Genomic DNA, 17679 nt, shown 5'->3' with positions numbered 1-17679 from the left:
TTGTGAATAGACAGTACCGTACTCCCCATCGAATAGGGAGTTAAAAGTTTGAACCTCTATCAGTGTGAACTACCAGTATGGTAAAAAAAATTACCAGAAAATATTAAATCTAATTTGTGCTTTTGTTAATAAAATAAACTTTAGATTACTATCCTGGAGGAAAAAAAAAACATTTTCACTTTCAATTTTCAAAATTAAGTATTGTATAAAAGTTGTAAAGTATAGATTTAAAATAAAATAAAATATTGGCACTGTATCACAAGATGAAATAAAGCAAATAATTGATAAACCTAATATAAAGCTTAAAATTAAAGTCTCGCTAAATTACTGCTTGCTAAGACTTTTTATTTAATTTTATGCTTTATTTTTAATATGGTAATTTCTTCCAAAAGGACCATATAAACAGTCTATATCTATAGAATTCATCAGTCAACCACATATGAAGTTCACAGTTGTTAGTCAAGTCACGGTATATTATAATCTATATAGCTGGTCCACATAGTTTAAACTAGATAGATTTCACTATTTTCTCTCTATGGCAGAGACTAAGGGCCGGATTCAATTTGACGTGATAATTTATCGATTTATCGCCGGCAAATTTATTGCACTTATCGCCAAATTTGGTGCGATATTTTCACCTAGTCCGGCAAGCCAGCTCACGTTTTTCGCCAAATCCTATTACAAAACGGGCGAAAACACATACGTGTGATAATTTTTCATGACGAAATTTGTAAAAGTTCTCCATATTTTGATAAATCAGTCTGTACCCCAAAAAAGCCTAACTGAAATAGGAAATCAATATATAGAAGTATATTAATGGCCGTAATAAAAGTATTTTGGGTTTTTAAATTGTCAATTAGCTCTTATATGCATATTTTGCATAAGTGTTGAAAAATTATAAAAAAAAAAACCACTTTTTTGAGAAAATAACTGCTGGACGTAAAATGGGTGCAAGTATATTTTGTGTCTATAAAGTGCACTTTTCATTTTTTTTTAAAAAGTACACCTGCTGCAGCCACCCGCAATGTTTAAAACAACTGTCCCATCCATACAGCCACCCAAAATACCAGGCCCACTACTTTAAACCCATTTTTCACTACTTTTTATTTTTTTTTCGACCTCCAAAAAAACTTTTTGGCTTATTTATCATTATGGCTGGTGTCCAAAGAGTTCTGAAACAAATCCCCACATTTTGCATTTTTTTTTTTCACCTGATCTTAGATGGTGAAAACTTATCGCTGGTTTCTATCTGTGCAATTATCGCACATGTGATAATTAAATTGCACGATTTTGAAATGATTGTGAAAGCGATAATTTATCATGAAATTGGGACTTATTGCGTCTAATTGAATCTGGCCCTAAATGTCATGCGAACAACTTGAATTAGTAGAAGCAGTTGCTTCCACACAGTTAGTTCGTAACTAGATAATTCGGTATCCTGTAGATAATTGGCCATAGACTGTAATCCAAGGAGGTCATTGATGCTAATAATTAGCTTAGTCCAAGCAATTGTGTGGTTCCAATATACATAGGTCACAGGAGATACTATTAGTTATAGTTTAATGCATGCAGGATCACCATAACCTACCATTGTCCCAGTTAACTTTATTCATACATTGTCTGTTACCTCTCTGCTGCTGGCTCTCAAGAGGGAGAATTAAACTTTGGCAAATAGCGATAACTCACAAAGTCTCTGATCTCCCGCAAAAGATTTCACTGCCTGGGCCATAGATTAGCGGAATCCTCAGAAGATAGATTTGCAGTCGAGTTTGACATGTGGTTAAAAATCACTTGTGGATGGGAGATTTGGGAGTAAGAGAAGCAAAGCGTACTTACCTTTCATTCATCTTTCAACAGATAAAACCTTTAGGTATTTTTACTAAAGATCAGCTGCCTTTAAAAGATAATATTAATACATGCAAAACAAGACTGATTTTCCAGAGAATTGTTGGCTTTGAAAAAATGATCTTTAGTAATTATCTACCCCTTTGTGCCGCATAGCTATAATAATTCTTTCTAAACCTAACGCTTCACCTTTTAGTATTTGGCTGAGGGGGTTTTGCTATCTCTCCCTGTGGACTTCCCACGTGGTGGGCGATCTTTAAGTGGAGTGTGAGACTATTACTGTCCTAGGATACCTTGGTGGTAACCATGGCTCGCAGATTTAGCTTGCTTTCATTGTTGCAGAACTCTTCAACTCCACCCAAAGTAAATGTTTAAGCTTTAGGTAAAGTTATACTTTTGTTTCAGCTTTTTTTGGGCTATTTTTGGTTACTTTATTATGGGAGATATCATCTTTCCACCAGGCAGGCACATATAAACATCCCGGGGAGAGAGATACCTATTATTTTTTTTTTTTAGTGTTTTTGTTCCCTTTTTGAATCAAAGGGGTCGATTTCAATGGAATGGGTATGTAATGCCGGCTGTCTCGATGCCTCCTGTCAGAATACTGACAGCGGCATCCTGATGGTTGGTATACTTACCCTCCCCCTACCCCTCCCTTCTTGCAGCCTAACCCACCCAGCATCCTAATCCTCCCCGTTAGTTCCTAAACCTAACACTCCCCCCTTCATGCCTAACCCACTCTAGTGGTCCCTAACGCTCTTTCCTAGGGGTGCCTAACCCTAACATCCCCCCCAAAACATAACCCCGCTACGCTCCCTAAACCAAATCCCCCCTCCCCCCGCCGCGTGCGCGGCTAATGCTAAGGGCGCCCTGGACTTGCCTTGTTTGGGTTGTCTCCCTTCGGCCTTCCGGCGTAACGATTAAGAAATACTGAAATACCGACAACTGACCGCCAGTCTCTTAACTACATCCCATTTCAGTTAGGAGCGATGTACCACTATAACTGTGTTAGATTGACATCAACGGCATCTTTTCCCAGAGTTTGCCCATAAATCACTAATTTTAGTTTGCAGCCCCATAAAGGGTGCATATTAAGATGCACAAATTAAGACTACTATATGTACGGGTTTTGTGCCCACTACATATTGCCCATGCATTGTGAGCGATTTTGCATCTTTCCTAATTGAAGTGACCCCTAGATGACCAAAGGCATAATTGTAGGCTTTTATATTTTATTTGTGAGCATTTAATTTATTCAAATAAAAATACACATTTAAGTGTGTTCATAAAAGAAAGCCTTAGGCAGGTACACTTTTTATTTTTCAAAAGGAAGGAAATTTGACATTATTGGCTTCTATTTATAATAAAGATGTTGATTTTTTTTCTGTTTGATCTGGTTTGGGTAAAGCATCTATGCTGTAAAAATGACACAGACTACAAACAATTCATCCAGCTAATTATCAAAACTGGGTTACACTTTTCAGATGATCCTGAAGGTGCTTTTGTACCTCCCGAATTTGATCTGACTGGTAACACGTTAGAGGTAAGTGACTTTTCTGTGGGACCCCCTCCTAGGAATAGCAGGGGACTTCTTTTGAAAAATAAACTTTTAAATGTTTTACATTTTTCTTAACAAAGTTGCAAAACTTCATTTTATATGAAATGGATGGAATAAATTAAATAGGTATTTTAGGCATTTGATACACTTTCTTATAGTCTATGAAATGCAGTTTTTACTATGACAGCCAGAAAAGTAATGTAAGGAAATAGATTTATTTGCACACAGTCTGCAACCAGCGTTTGCTTTGCATCAATTTTGATTTGGCCTCCAGAGGTGTAAAATACAATAGAGTTTTATGGCATCCCTCATTACATAGTGTACATTTGCCACTTTGCTTCAGGGAAGTTTTGAAATACTTAATGACCATGTTTCTAACACTCTGTTAAAGTGAGGACATTGTACAAAGTTTTGTTTATGCTTTTAACTGGCATTGTGTTTTATTTTTCCTTCAACTCCCCCATGAGCAAGCCCTTAAGATGTACATCTACGCACAGCGATAGCAATTACGTTAAAAATTTAGTTTCAACCAGTAATTTTATAGGTGTATTAACTACATGGCTCCTGTATTCTGTCCAACTAAACATTAAGGCAAGTTGTTTCAGGGCAGAATATTTTTATTAAGCTATAAACCTGACAATGACAGCAACAGTTAGAATATTGACGGCTAGATCGGATAATTTGACCAAGATGATAATGTGTGTGGCAAGTACATTAGGGTGGTTCACAAATGAATCCTGTAGAACATAATTTCTCCTTCACCCACTAGGGGACACTGGAGTCTCATAACAGTGGGGTATAGATGTGTGTTAACCGGGAGCTGGCACTTTAAATTTAGAAAGAGTGACTAGCTCCTCCCCCTCTATACGCCCCTACAAGCCAGTCTTAGTTTTATGCCCAAGGGAGCTGGTCTTACTTTGGGCTTCTCCTTACAGGCATAGTTTAATGTAGTTAAAGATAATGCGGATACAAGCATTGAGGACATGACAGGCAGCTACTGCCCCTGCCTGTGTGCGACGTTGGAGCTGCTGGGGGGACTCTATTGCAGCTGCTTGCGGCTTGCACAAGGGTCCTCGGCTACAGAGACCACTGTCTCTGGGGTTGACCAGGATGCGCTGCACGTCGCGGTCCCCCATTAGCCTCACCGCCATCGGCAGTTACTGTGAGTATAGCCTGGCTCCCCGATTAGCAGGGTTGCCAGGCAGACAAAACGGCGGTGTTTGCTAGCAGGGCAGTCCGCAGAGCGCCATATACAGCCCTGCTCTAGACATTTAAAATGGGTACCATAGCGGAGGCGCGTTGCTTAACTTGGAGTTCTGCTTCTTGCACCCAGCTGTGCCAGCGCTTCCAGAAGTAGAGCCGACGGCCATTTCATGCTGCTGCTAGCTGTGCTGAGCAACAGCGCTAAGACTGACACAGCCTCCCCAGGACTCGTGAGTGGATCAGTGGGGTTTAGGCTAGATAAGGAGCACTGTGTAAATTTTACTGCTGTGATTATACACAGTGCTTTTGGCACTAACAGCGCTGTTTGGGCGGGTGTGGCTCTCCCCTCCCTCTCTGCTCTTATCTCCTTCCTCTCTATATAATATCTCCATATCTATTATTATACTGTCCTCTACATTACTGTATTGTTTGTATGTCAGTGTTTGTGTACCATGGCTGGAGCGGGATCACAAAAGTCCTTTTCTTGCAAGAACTGTGCATAAAAGTTTACACAGGGACAATCCTCTAGCTCCCTGCTGTGTGACAAATGTGATTCAGAGTCTCAGGCTCAAGGATCACCCCAGACACCGGAACAGCGGACTTGGGCGGCACAGTTCACTTCTGTTATGTTACACCTGTCTGCAGAGCTGAATGCTTCTCGTAAAGAAAGAGAGGTTTCCAGATCTCAGATGTCTACTATTTCTCCCCCTGAACCAGCCTGGGCTCGTTCACTAGCTAAATCAGTAGAGGGGCTCACAAAAGCCATGACGTCCCGTGTCCCTTCTGCGGGGACTTCCCCACAGTCCTACAGTCGGATGACTCTGAGGATGAGGAAATTCCCCCTCTAGAGGAGGGCAAGTTTCATGATTCCGGAAAGGAACAGGTCCTGGAGGATCCGGAAACCTTTGTCCCAATGCATAGAGGCGTTTATTTTAGCAATCCGACAGGTATTAAATGTGGAGGAAGCGGACCAAGGTTCCGCTCGGCTGTCTCTCTTAAGTAAAAAGCAAAAACCTGCTTCAGAGAAGCTGGATTCTATCCTCCCCTCTGCTTGGAAACACCCGGATAAAAAGTTCCAGGTATCCCGTAGACTTTTGTCCTTTTATCCTTTTCCTACAGACAGCAGGAAGCTATGTGAGACATCACCCTCGGTAGATCCCCCAGTGTCTCGTCTGTCCAAAAAGACGGTTCAGCCAGTACCAGGGGCCATTTTCTTAAAAGAAGCTATGGACATGAAGTTGGAGAACACCCTAAGGTCCATCTACACAGTAGCGGGTGTGATTCTTCGCCCTGCGCTAGTAGGCTGCTGGGTCAACAAGGGGATTGAAGCCTGGACTAGACAGCTAACTGAAGGATTAAGGACAGGACTCACAGCTGAGGATCTTATTCCTTTCGAAGAGCAGATTGGGGAGTCGGCTGCTTATCTGGGCGAGGCGTCAAGAGGTGTGTAATCTCGCCTCTAGGTCTTCGGCTCTAGCAGTATCGGCCCACAGAGCTCTTTGGCTGCGACAGTGGCAGGCTGATGCAGAATTAAAGAGGGCGGTGGAAGCACTTCCATTCACTGGTGATGTCCTGTTCGGACCCGAACTGGATAAGTTGATGTTTCAGACTACTGGGGGTAAGTCTACATCAGGACCGTCCTTTCGTGCCCTAGGAAGATTCAGGGACCATTCCATCAGAGGACCTACCATTTCTCATGGCTCCAGTGGTAGGGGTAGTGCCACAGCAACCTCTACACACCAGGAGAATAAGCCGTCTGCCAAACCCAGTGCATGACTGGTTTCCCTCTCACCTGGGGGACCCCAGGGTGGGAGCTAGTCTTGAAAATTTCAGGGTAGTGTGGACACAATCCTTTCCAGATGCCTGGGTCCGGGACTTCATCATCCAGGGGTACAAACTTGATTTCCAGATCCAGCCACCACCTCTGTTTTTCACTACAGGTTTTCCAGAAGGGTAGTGACAAACTGCTGACCTCTCGAGTGTTGGTACAGGTCCCCAAACATCGGCAAAAGCAGGGGTTCTACTCCAGCTTGTTCGTGGCTCCATAGCAGGATGGATCTGTCAAACCTATTCTGAACCTGAAGGATCTCGATCCCTACCTGAAAGTATTCACGTTCAAGGTGGAGTCCCTTCAATCTATCATTGCAGGGCTCAGACTGATTCGCTATTTAGGACTCTAATTCCAGGCCTTGCCCTTTGGCCTGTCTTCGGCTCCCAGGGTATTCACCAAGGTCATGGCTGTATTGATGGCTCTCCTTCGGACTCAGGGAGTCACAGTTGTCCCTTACCTGGACGATCTTCTCCTGAAAACTCCTTCCAGGAACCAATTATTGCAAAATATACTGGTGACTCACAGGCTCCTCATACGACACGGGTGGATCCTGAACTTTCCCAAGTCCCATCTGCAGCCAACACAGAGGCTTCAATTTCTGGGAATGTTTTTGGACACTGTAGGTCAGAAGGTCTTCCTTCCTCAGGAAAAAACAACTTCCTTTCAGGAGATGGTGCGTCTGATATTACAACATCGATGAGTATCGCTGCACCTGTGCATACGACTTCTCTGGTAGATGGTTGCGACCTTCAAGGCCATAGAAGACACCCATTTCCACTCCAAGTCTTTTCAACTGGAGTGGAAGTAAGCTGCATTCTACTCTGGGAGGAGGAATTCGCTATGGCAATATAAGCAATATTCATTCCAGGTATGGAAAATTGGGAGGCCAACTACATCAGTTGTCAGGATGTTCATCCTGGGGAGTGGGTGCTCCATCCCCAGGTGTTTCAACAGCATAAAATCATCAACTGCCCAACCATTAACTGCCTCTGTTCTGCTCTCGAACAAAAGATCTGGAGGCCGTGGCAGTGGATGCACACTCTCAACACCCTGGAAGTTTCAATTTGTTTACCTGTTTCCGACTATTCCTCTTCTGCCTCGACTTCTGCAACGCATCAAGAGGAAAAGGGCCACTTTTCTCTTAGTGGCTCCAGAATGCCCCGAAGAGCTTGGTGTTCCAACCTACGTCTACTGCTGATAGACAATCCGTGGCCTTTATCGCTGCGAGAGGATCTTTGGCAACAGGGTCCTTTTGTCTATCCAGACTTAAGGCGGCTACGTTTGACGGCATGGCTGTTGAAAGGGCTATAATAAAAAAAAAAATAAGGGGGATCCCATCTACTGTGATCCTTACCATGCTCTGGGCCCGGAAGGACGTCACTTCAAAACACTACCACCATATTTGGAAGGCTTATGTGATTTGGTGTGAACGGCGGGAATCTCCTCCTACAGCATTCAAGGTGTCCAGGCTCCTACTTTTCCTGCAAGCAGGATTCTCAACGGGCCTACGTCTTGGATCCTTGAAGGTTCGGGTTTCGGCGCTGTCCATTTTCTTCCAGCAGAGACTGGCCTTGCTCCCGCATGTTCAGACGTTTTTTTTTCTCCAGGGGGTTTTCTGTTTACAACCTCCCTTTATTCCTCCCATGGCTCCGTGGGATTTGGATCTTGTTCTCTTTCCTGCAGTCTTATTTGTTTGAACCGTTACGGACTGTTGAGTTGAAGTACCTATCATGGAAGGTGGTTCTTCTCTCTTAGCCCTGGCTTCTGCCAGGCGAGTGTCGGAGCTTGGGGCTCTTTCCTGTCGCCCTCCGTTCTTGGTAATCCATGCGGATAGGGCTGAACTCCGTACGCAGATGGCATTCCTTCCTAAAGTGGTATCTGCGTTCCACATAAACCACCCTATTGTGGTGCCGGTTCTTCCAGAGGACTCTCCGGCTTCCAGATCCCTGGACGTCACTAGAGCCCTCCAGGATCTACGTGGATAGGACTGCATCTCTCAGGAAAACAGATTCCCTGTGTGTCCGGTATGATGTAGCTCGTCTTGGTTGGCCAGCTTCCCAGCAGACTATTGCATGCTGGATTCATCTAACCATCAGGCAAGCTTATGTGGCCGCCTCAAAGGAACCTCCCGGCTTTCATCACGGCATATTCTACGCGCTCGGTGGGTACCTCATGGGCGGGTGCCCGCGCGGTTTCCATGGCTCAACTTTGTCGTGCGGCCACTTGGTCGGGCCGACATAGCTTTTTGTAAAATTTTATCGTTTTGATACATTCGCGGCCTCTGCCTCGCAGTATGGCCATGCTGTTCTGCAGGGTTCTCAGCACTCTCCCGACCGGGATGGGAGCTCTGAGACGTCTCCACTGTTATGAGACTCCATTGTCCCCTAGTGGATGAAGGAGAAAACAGGATTTTGGGTACTTACTGATAAATCCCTTTCTCCGATTCCACAGGGGACACTAGACGCCCACCCGCGGCTGTTCTTCCTGCCATGGTTGATTTATCATTTTAAGTTAGGACTGGTTGTTTTCTTTGTTCGACTGTTTATTGCAACCTGTTTACACATGTTATGTGTTTTTTGTCCATTATGTGTACTCGCTTCACCTCCTCATCTGCAGTTTGTTTCTTTCCTCGGGCACAGTTTCCCAAGACTGGTTTGTAGGAGGGGTATAGAGGGGGAGGAGCTAGTCACTCTTTCTAAATTTAAAGTGCCAGCTCCCGGTTAGCACACATCTATATCCCACTGTTATTTGACTCCAGTGTCCCCTGTGGAATCTGATAAAGGGATTTATCGGTAAGGCCAAAATCCTGTTATTCTTAATAAATCTCAGACAACATAAATGTTGTTCTTTATTGTTCATCTCTCTCTGTTTCTTCCCACTTACCATGGGCACTGTATCTAAATAAAGAAGGAGACAGATTGAGCATGCATTCTATGACTCCTGCTATATCTGTAAAGTGTTTTAAACTCCTCCCTTTTTTTTTTTTTTTTTCTTCTTATTACTTTTGTGTGTCCCCCACTGTTGGATGAATTCAACTTGGCACCCTGCAATGGTGCCTTCGTATTTCATTTTGAATGTCAGTGGAGCAATGGATCTGCTTATAACTAAAAATGGCAGTTGGCTTCTGATAAGGCGGGCACTACCAACATCTTTTTGGTAGACAGCTATCATTTGTAGTTATGTAGGTCCTTTAGCACTCAGGAGCTTACAAGACTTACCAACAGAAGTTGTCAATTGCTAAGGTAGTGCTAAATTCAGCAAGTGGTTGGCGTCCTTTCAGATGATAGAGACCAACCAAAGTGCTAGTATGGAGGACATAGTTACAAAAGAGGGGAAAGAAAACTTGGTGCAAGGGGAAAGAAACCCCCTCTAAGAGCTAATAAATCAGATGTTTAAAAACAGATGCTTTTGTAGCATGAATTGTATAGAGTCATTTTGTATTTGATGTGTTTTTTTTTTTTTTTTTTTACGTGTCTAAAACAAGCCCATGTTACACGTTACTTTCCTTTTGTCAGTTAAACTTATTGATTTATTTTTTTCATGCAGGCACATATATATTCTCTAGGTGCGACTCTGAAAGCAGCGATAGAATTTGTGGTAGACCCTGATTCAGAGACCGCTTTTTGTCAAGACCTAAATTCTTTGCTAGATTCTATGCAACAGGAAAATCCAGGAGACAGACCAGACATTGAGGTATGAGTGTGCTGTCTGCTATAATTAAATTTTTTGGGATTAATTTAGTGTAAATGTAGATTTTCCTGAGTCTTGACTTAACCAGGAAAATAATTAAATGATAGCTGTTTTGGGTACTTATGTGTTGAGTTTTAATCAGTTCAACAGTCTGTTGTATAATAATAGGCACAGTATTGTCAACCTAATATACAATTTCTACTTTTGCTTTAAAACCAAACTGATCAAAATTAATTTGTTCATTATGCCTCTAAAGCATTTTTTAACTGTTCTTCAGGACATGGTCATACACAGTTTACAATCACCAGTGCAGGCTTACAAAGTCTGCAAATATTTGGTCACAATAAATATCTATTAAAACGTATTTACAATAGATCTCTTTTGGCCTTCAGACCACAAAGCAAATAACTATTTAGGGCTCATAGATTCCTTGTCAGCTATTCATTGACCAGGGTTTCCATTACTCCTATTTTGTTGTATTGATTTCAGAATCCAGCAACACCAGTTCAAACATTTAGGGACCAAATTCACAAAGTTAAATCACAACCTATGTTAATAATCTCACAAATTATTAAAAGCATTTAACTGCATATTCACTATAGTCTAACCTCATATTTATAGTATGATCTTCATATTGGGAAATTTCTAAAGTTCGTTTTTTCAGATTAAATTACAAAAATGTAAAAAATTTAGCGTATGATATTGCAGAGCTCGCAAGCGTGTCGATGTTGGCCCAGTGCACATGACTGAGCCGGCTCAGTCGTGCTCATGCGCGAGACCCGGATAGCGACGGGCAAGCCGTCGCTCTGGGTCTCGTACCAAAAGGGGCGTGCTGTCGATGTTGAGTGACAGCACGCCCCCTTTGGTGGGCGGCCCAGGGGCGTGGCTGGCCAGACGGAGGCGTTCCCATGGGAACGCCTACCGTCTGGGGCCGGCCCCACTGACATCACAAGTGATGTCAGTGGGAGTGCTTTCGGCTCTGATAGAGCCGAAAGCACTCTAGGGCTTGCGACAACGAGACCCTACCACAAGGGTCTCGTCGCAAGCCCGATGGTCGCGATGGTCTTGACCATAGCGACCATCTTCCTGGCCGCTCGCTATAGCTGTGGGTGGTCACCCACAGCTATGCGAGATGCCAGGAGGCCGCTCTAAAAAACCAGGGGGCCGGCCCTGATTCAGAGCGAGCGCTCTGTCAGAGCGTCCGCCTCTGAATCAGGGCCTCAGTCTTTAGAATATTAACTTATATATTTTAATGCTATCTATTTATCCAAATCCATAAACATAGTCTGCCAGTACATTTTTACGAAAGCCATTCTAATATATAATATAAAGATAAACTGTTCTGTAGATTTGATAACTGAATTTCTATGTTGCATAGCCATGAAGTTTATTTATATCTATATATCTATATATCAAATAACGGCTAAAAATGGGATGGCACTCGATGAGACTCCAAAACGACCAAATAAATACAGCACTACTTTGCTTTACTTGTCAACGTTTCAGTGCTTGCACACTTTTATCAAGACATGATAAAAGTGTGCAAGCACTGAAACGTTGACAAGTAAAGCAAAGTAGTGCTGTATTTATTTGGTCGTTTTGGAGTCTCATCGAGTGCCATCCCATTTTTAGCCGTTATTTGACATATCTACCTAGGGAAGTGCACCGGAGCATTCAGATTACAGAGCGAGTGCCGGTCCGTTACAAGATATATATATATATATATATATATATATATATATATATATATTTATTTAAATATTGTGTGTGTATGTATGTATATGTATGTATGTGTATATATATATGTATGTATGTGTGTATATATATATATATATATATATATATATATATATATATATATATATAATGTGTGTATCTATCGTAAGAGGGAGAGACAGACATTTTGTGCTATATATCTATTGTGGCATGTGTGGGTGGAAAACTAATATTACTGGACAGTAGATTTACACATGAAGCAAAAATCAATGTTAATGGTTTTTATATGAAATAAATCTTTTATTGTGTTCAGAGCATTATCTACCTTTGTGAAGAAAAGATTAATGGTTCCTCCTCATCCATTTGTCGAAGCCTTTCATCCATCGGCAGAAGAGTACTCTCTATAGAATCAGTCAGTGCTTTTCAAGGTAAATATTAAGTTTTGCTGAATCCTAATCAGTACCTTCTGATAGCAAAAAAACACATCAATGGTTCCATGTCCAAGCCCCACTACAGAATTTTCTATTAAAATCAATTAATAATAATTATATGTTTGGGTTTAGATGGCTGGGAAAGTCTCTGGAAGGGGATCCACAAGGACAATTATGTGAAAGCACCAACAATTGACAAATGTCCGAACCATATCCTGTCTATGGGGAACAGTTCCACCATCTGTCACGCGATCTTCACCCCCTCACATGAAGAAGATCACCAAAACGGAGGGAGAGAAACAGAATTAAAAATTGAAAAACCATGCACTTCGCCAAATTCATTTGGACATCACCTCAAGAAAAACAAAAGGGCAAAATCTCCCTCTTCAGAAAAGTCTGAGAACTCCGAAAGAGAAAAAGTTGAAGATGAAATGGCAAAACTTTATTTAAAAAAACACAGAAGAAATAAACACTCCTCCGTGGTAAATCTTGTAGATAAACATTCTCTTTCCCCGTCCCCACCTGGTGTTGGAATGGTCTCTTTGAAAAGCTGGCCGTCTTTTCCTAGTTGTCTGTCTCCAAATGAAAACTGCGGAGACCAAGATCATTCAGAAGATGGACAAACAAGTCCACCCACAAATCCTACGCACTTTGCTAGTTCAACTCTCCACACGGTACACCACACAGACTGTGTATCCCCTCTTGAACAATCTAAGTGTCATTCTCAGGTTTCGTATGAGAATCTAGTTTTGGCTCTTGAACAGGAGAACCAGCAATATCTTTGTTCAGACAGCAACAAAGTACTGAAAAAATATGCAACATCTGTTCCAGACCCAATGCTAATAAATACACCACAACCACAACACAAAGTACATGCACCAGTTTATCGGGAGGATGATTTATCCATTTCACGACCCGTTACTAGCCCTGAACTAGATGCCGATTTCAGCGGTGGGAATGAATCGGCTGCCTTAAGCGAGGACCAGCGGGTAAATATAAATATTTCTTTTACGCAGATGAAGTGGAGCTAAAATTTGTCATTAATATTTTAACATGTTTACTATAGAAGCCTCCGCTGTCATGTTTCTCTTACTGATCTATAAAATATTTTAATAAGGAGAAATTACAGTCAGTATTTTAGGCCTCCAGTCCATCATTTGTGTGAGAGCGGTATAGGATGAATTGATGCTGTGCATTTCAGGGACAGGGGGGAAAAAAAATGAAATGCGCCAAAAATGACAGCAGTAAATACAGTGTATTTAGCTAAAACATTCTAATACGTGCAGCTCTATGCATGTGCCCTCGCCCACCTATCCTGAGATTACGTCAAACAGCTGTACTGAAAGCGTCAGATATTTCAGCAAAACTCGCCACACAAAACACGGGTCCATTGCTGGCAACCATTTGCCGTACGTGTACAGTACATTGTATTTGTCATGCAATTTACATCACACGGCCTGTAACATTTATTGCACAATAATGCGTTGGCTCCAAAAGAATAAAAGAGAATACTTTTTTTAACATTGAACAACTTGAATTAGAATATGTCAGTTTGCATGCCTCCGATTACACAGACTCCCACTGAATGTAAAGGGTTTATTCTATTAGTAACAAAGATGTACATTAGCGTTACCACGGTTATCTCTCTCTGCTTCCTGTACTCTCCTGCCTCACTCTGGCTGCCTATACAGCAATATACTGGGTAGATGTTTAACTCAGACACAGTAATCTGGGAAATATGCCATCTGCCATTTCGTAGCTGGTATTACGTCTCAATACATTGTAGCATGCCACGGGCGTAATATATCAGTGTCCGTGGCGTGCACTGATGGGGTGAAAGCGGTGTTAGAAGTAAGGACGGAGGGGCTTATTCAGAGATGTACACTACACTGATGGGGGAAAGTGGTGTTAGAAGTAAGGATGGAGGGGCTTATTCAGAGATGTACGCTACACTGATGGGGGGAAAGCGGTGTTAGAAGTAAGGACGGAGGGGCTTATTCAGAGATGTACACTACACTGATGGGGGAAAGCGGTGTTAGAAGTAAGGACGGAGGGGCTTATTCACAGATGTACACTACACTGATGGGGGAAAGCGGTGTTAGAAGTAAGGACCGAGGGGCTTATTCAGAGATGTACACTACACTGATGGGGGAAAGCGGTGTTAGAAGTAAGGACGGAGGGGCTTATTCAGAGATGTACGCTACACTGATGGGGGAAAGCGGTGTTAGAAGTAAGGACGGAGGGGCTTATTCCGATATGTACACTACACTGATGGGGGAAAGCGGTGTTAGAAGTAAGGACGGAGGGGCTTATTCAGAGATGTATGCTAGTGCCGCCAGAGCTGCAAATTTGTACTCAGCAGCTGCGTGAAAATATGCAAATGTCGCAGCCACCGCGATATGTATTGAGACACCCAACAGCGGCTTTGCAAATCCAAGCGACTGTGTACAAGGACGCAGATCAGTCAATTATCGGAATGCCGGGTGACCCTATGGTCGGGCAGAATAGCTGCAGGAACAGACACCGGAGCCATTTTCACTGCATACGGGATCGCAGACAAAGACCCACCCAGAAAATGGTCACGACAGGCCTGCGTTTGAGTTGCCACCTCCCCGTTGCCGCCCACAAACTGTCCCCTGTTTGTCAATTGCTTAGCAAATAAATCCTCCCTGTGAGCGACAACAGTAATGAAACTTGATGCACGTGCAGTGCGACTCCGATGTATGCACAGACCACAGATAATCGCCCAACTGCATAAACATCAGCATATAGCGTCCATCTCTGAATTAGGCCGAGACGACAATACGCCGTCCTTGGCAACGTAACGTACTACACAACATAGGAGGAGATTTTGTCTCTGCATTGAACAGGTGCTGATGTCAGTGCCGGAATGTATGAGCAACTCTGCAGTGTCGGGCTGGACCCGGCTTACTGAGAGAGTGCTGAATACAATTCTTGCTCCCCGGCAATATGTATGTAGTAAAGCAAATAAATAGCATTGGAAGTCCTGGTGATAATTCAGCTACAGTACAATGACTAATTTGCTATTTAATTATGGTGTTTATTAAATAGATTTCTACTTCAGGGTCCATAGGGGGTCCACAGGGTTGACCTTGGGGTATAGCTGGATCTGGATCCACGGGCACCATGCAGTTAAAGCTTTTGCTGCTCCCAGGATGCACTTTGGTCCATCCTACTCTATACCTCGCCCCCGAGCCACAGGCACCTCAGTTTTAGTTGGTGCCCAGCCGGAGTCGGGTCACCCTTGCGCAGTGGGGCTGCAGGAGCAGCCCCTAAGCTTATTATTTAAAGAAGAAAAGAAGTTTGTTTATTTTTCTCACTCTTCAGAGCGGCAGCATCAGACTGTCCATTAGGACGTCCACGCTGCCGCTCCTACACCCCACTGGCACTGCGACACCGGTACAGCTCTGGGGATCGCAGCTGGACCCCGGAGCCTGTACTAGCAGGGCTCCGCGACCTCCCAAGACTGCTGCCGGATCGCCGGGGACAGGTAAGCCGCGAGCAGTGCTAACTTGCATTGCTCGCGGGGAAATGCAGTCTTTAGCCGCCGATCTCTGGGGACAGACCGGCGGCGCTAGTTAGCGGCGGCGGGCTCCTCCTATCCAGGAATACCCCGCGCGTCCGCTAGACCACCAGGGAGTAATGGCTGGAGGCGGGAACCGGCGTTCCTGGGGTTAATGAATAGCCAGGGGAAAGAGCCTTCCCTGTTTAGCGAGCCTACCCACAGCTTAGCTAGAGATCAGGGTGATGGTCGCGATGGTGATCACCATCGGGGCTTGCGACCAGACCCTAAGGTTGGGTCTGGGCACTCGCAAGCCCCAGGGAGCTTTCTGCTCTGATCGATCAGGAAGCTCACCACTGACATCACTGTCAGTGCGGCCGCCCACAAAACGGTAGGCATCAACATCGACAGCCGCCCCTTTTGTAGCGAGCTCCGGAGCGAGAGAGTTTCTCTCTCGCTCCGGGACTTGCGCACGCGCAGTGCGGCCGTTGCACGTGCACAGGGCTACCCATCGACCCAGTTGCGAGCACATCGGTGCTTGCGACCGGGTCTGAATGACCCCCTTAGTGCCTACGTCTCCCCTTTAAACACTAAATGTGTGACAACCTCACTAGTGTGGGTATTGTATGTTTCTCCTTACACTCGTATTATACTACTTGACAGTCAATAAGGTACTAGTGAAGTGTCCCCCTCCGTACGCAATCCTCAGGTTACGTCTCCCTCTGTGTCTCCCCCACCGTGGACAGCTCGGTAAGTCTATGTAGTACTGGGATGTTGGTGAACTTTTACTGTCGTCCCAGTATACGTTCCCCTTTCTCTGACTTTATGGTAGTCGGGGATATGTCCGTGGTAGGAGTCAGTGATGCAATGGCAGCGTCCTGCACTTTTGACCTTACCAAGGTAATGTTTCCTGCAGTCCTGCGATGCTGATTCCCAAATTTCCACAAGAGCCGGCTCTTCCGCTTGCTGGGGTCTTGCACACTGCATCCTTTGTTGTTGTTGAAGGGCAGGAGCGCGTCCCCTCGAGCTCGGTGGGGGGGGGGGGGGGGTTATATACTCCTGTAGTGGTAGTAGCCAAGTTCCGGTTAATGAGGAATAAATGTTTGTGCTGCTACGGTGTTGCTGCTAACAGTCTGGACAACTTGTGTGCCCAGCTGCTCCCGTTACCCAGATAGGACACCTGAAGCGCTAGTGGCAGAACCCCCCGATCTTCCACATTTGTGTTTATGTGAAACAGTTTTAAATCCATAACATAAGTGAGTTGTGTATATATTATGCTCTCTGATAACTTTTTATTTTTTGATATAGTGGGTTTCCCTAAAGGAATTTTTAATAAACTACGGAAAGCCCTTACAAGAAGATGAGCTGTGGGCTTTGTGCCATGAGTGTTTATATACACTACAGACATACGTCGATTATCCAGGTAAGGATTCTTGGGATTTAACTGCATTGTCGTCTTTTTGTGTAGTTTTAGCTTTGTTAACTTATTCAATTACACAGTATATAGGTCTCATAAGATCTGTTTTGCTTTCAAAACTGTCTATAATCTTTTATGAAGTATAAAGAGACACGAGCAATTTATTTACATGCATATTGGAATATTTTCGAAAGTGGGTTAACTACACCAAATACGTACTCTGAAGCTGGGTACACATTTAACGATGTGTACCCAGCCGGCCTGTCGTGCAAAGGGGGTCCGGCTTCGGTAAGTGCATACACACTGGCTGATGTCTGGATCGACATCGCGACAGCGGGGACCATGCTGCATTTGGGAGAGTGCATCGTCAGCGACATTGAGCGTATTCACCAGTCGATGTTGCCAACATGTCATCCGATCGGATGACATATCGTTTAGTGTGTACCGGCCATTACATTTTGTCTG

At 43.9% G+C, this 17679-nt stretch overlaps 1 protein-coding gene across 1 annotated transcript in view; it reads left to right on the top strand.

The window, feature by feature from the left end:
- Positions 1–17679, top strand: part of KNDC1 (kinase non-catalytic C-lobe domain containing 1) — a 134413-nt gene that overhangs the window by 29738 nt on the left and 86996 nt on the right. The window contains exons 3-7 of the mRNA XM_088476932.1: positions 3330–3388; positions 9984–10130; positions 12157–12271; positions 12407–13263; positions 17106–17220. Coding sequence (XP_088333058.1) covers positions 3330–3388; positions 9984–10130; positions 12157–12271; positions 12407–13263; positions 17106–17220 — 1293 coding nt within the window. The remainder of the gene's footprint in view (positions 1–3329; positions 3389–9983; positions 10131–12156; positions 12272–12406; positions 13264–17105; positions 17221–17679) is intronic.

Source organism: Taudactylus pleione, unplaced genomic scaffold (genome assembly GCF_031769625.1).
Source record: "Taudactylus pleione unplaced genomic scaffold, aTauple2 ptg000198l, whole genome shotgun sequence".
NCBI lineage: Eukaryota > Metazoa > Chordata > Amphibia > Anura > Myobatrachidae > Taudactylus > Taudactylus pleione.
This window is presented reverse-complemented; position numbering and strand designations above follow the sequence as displayed.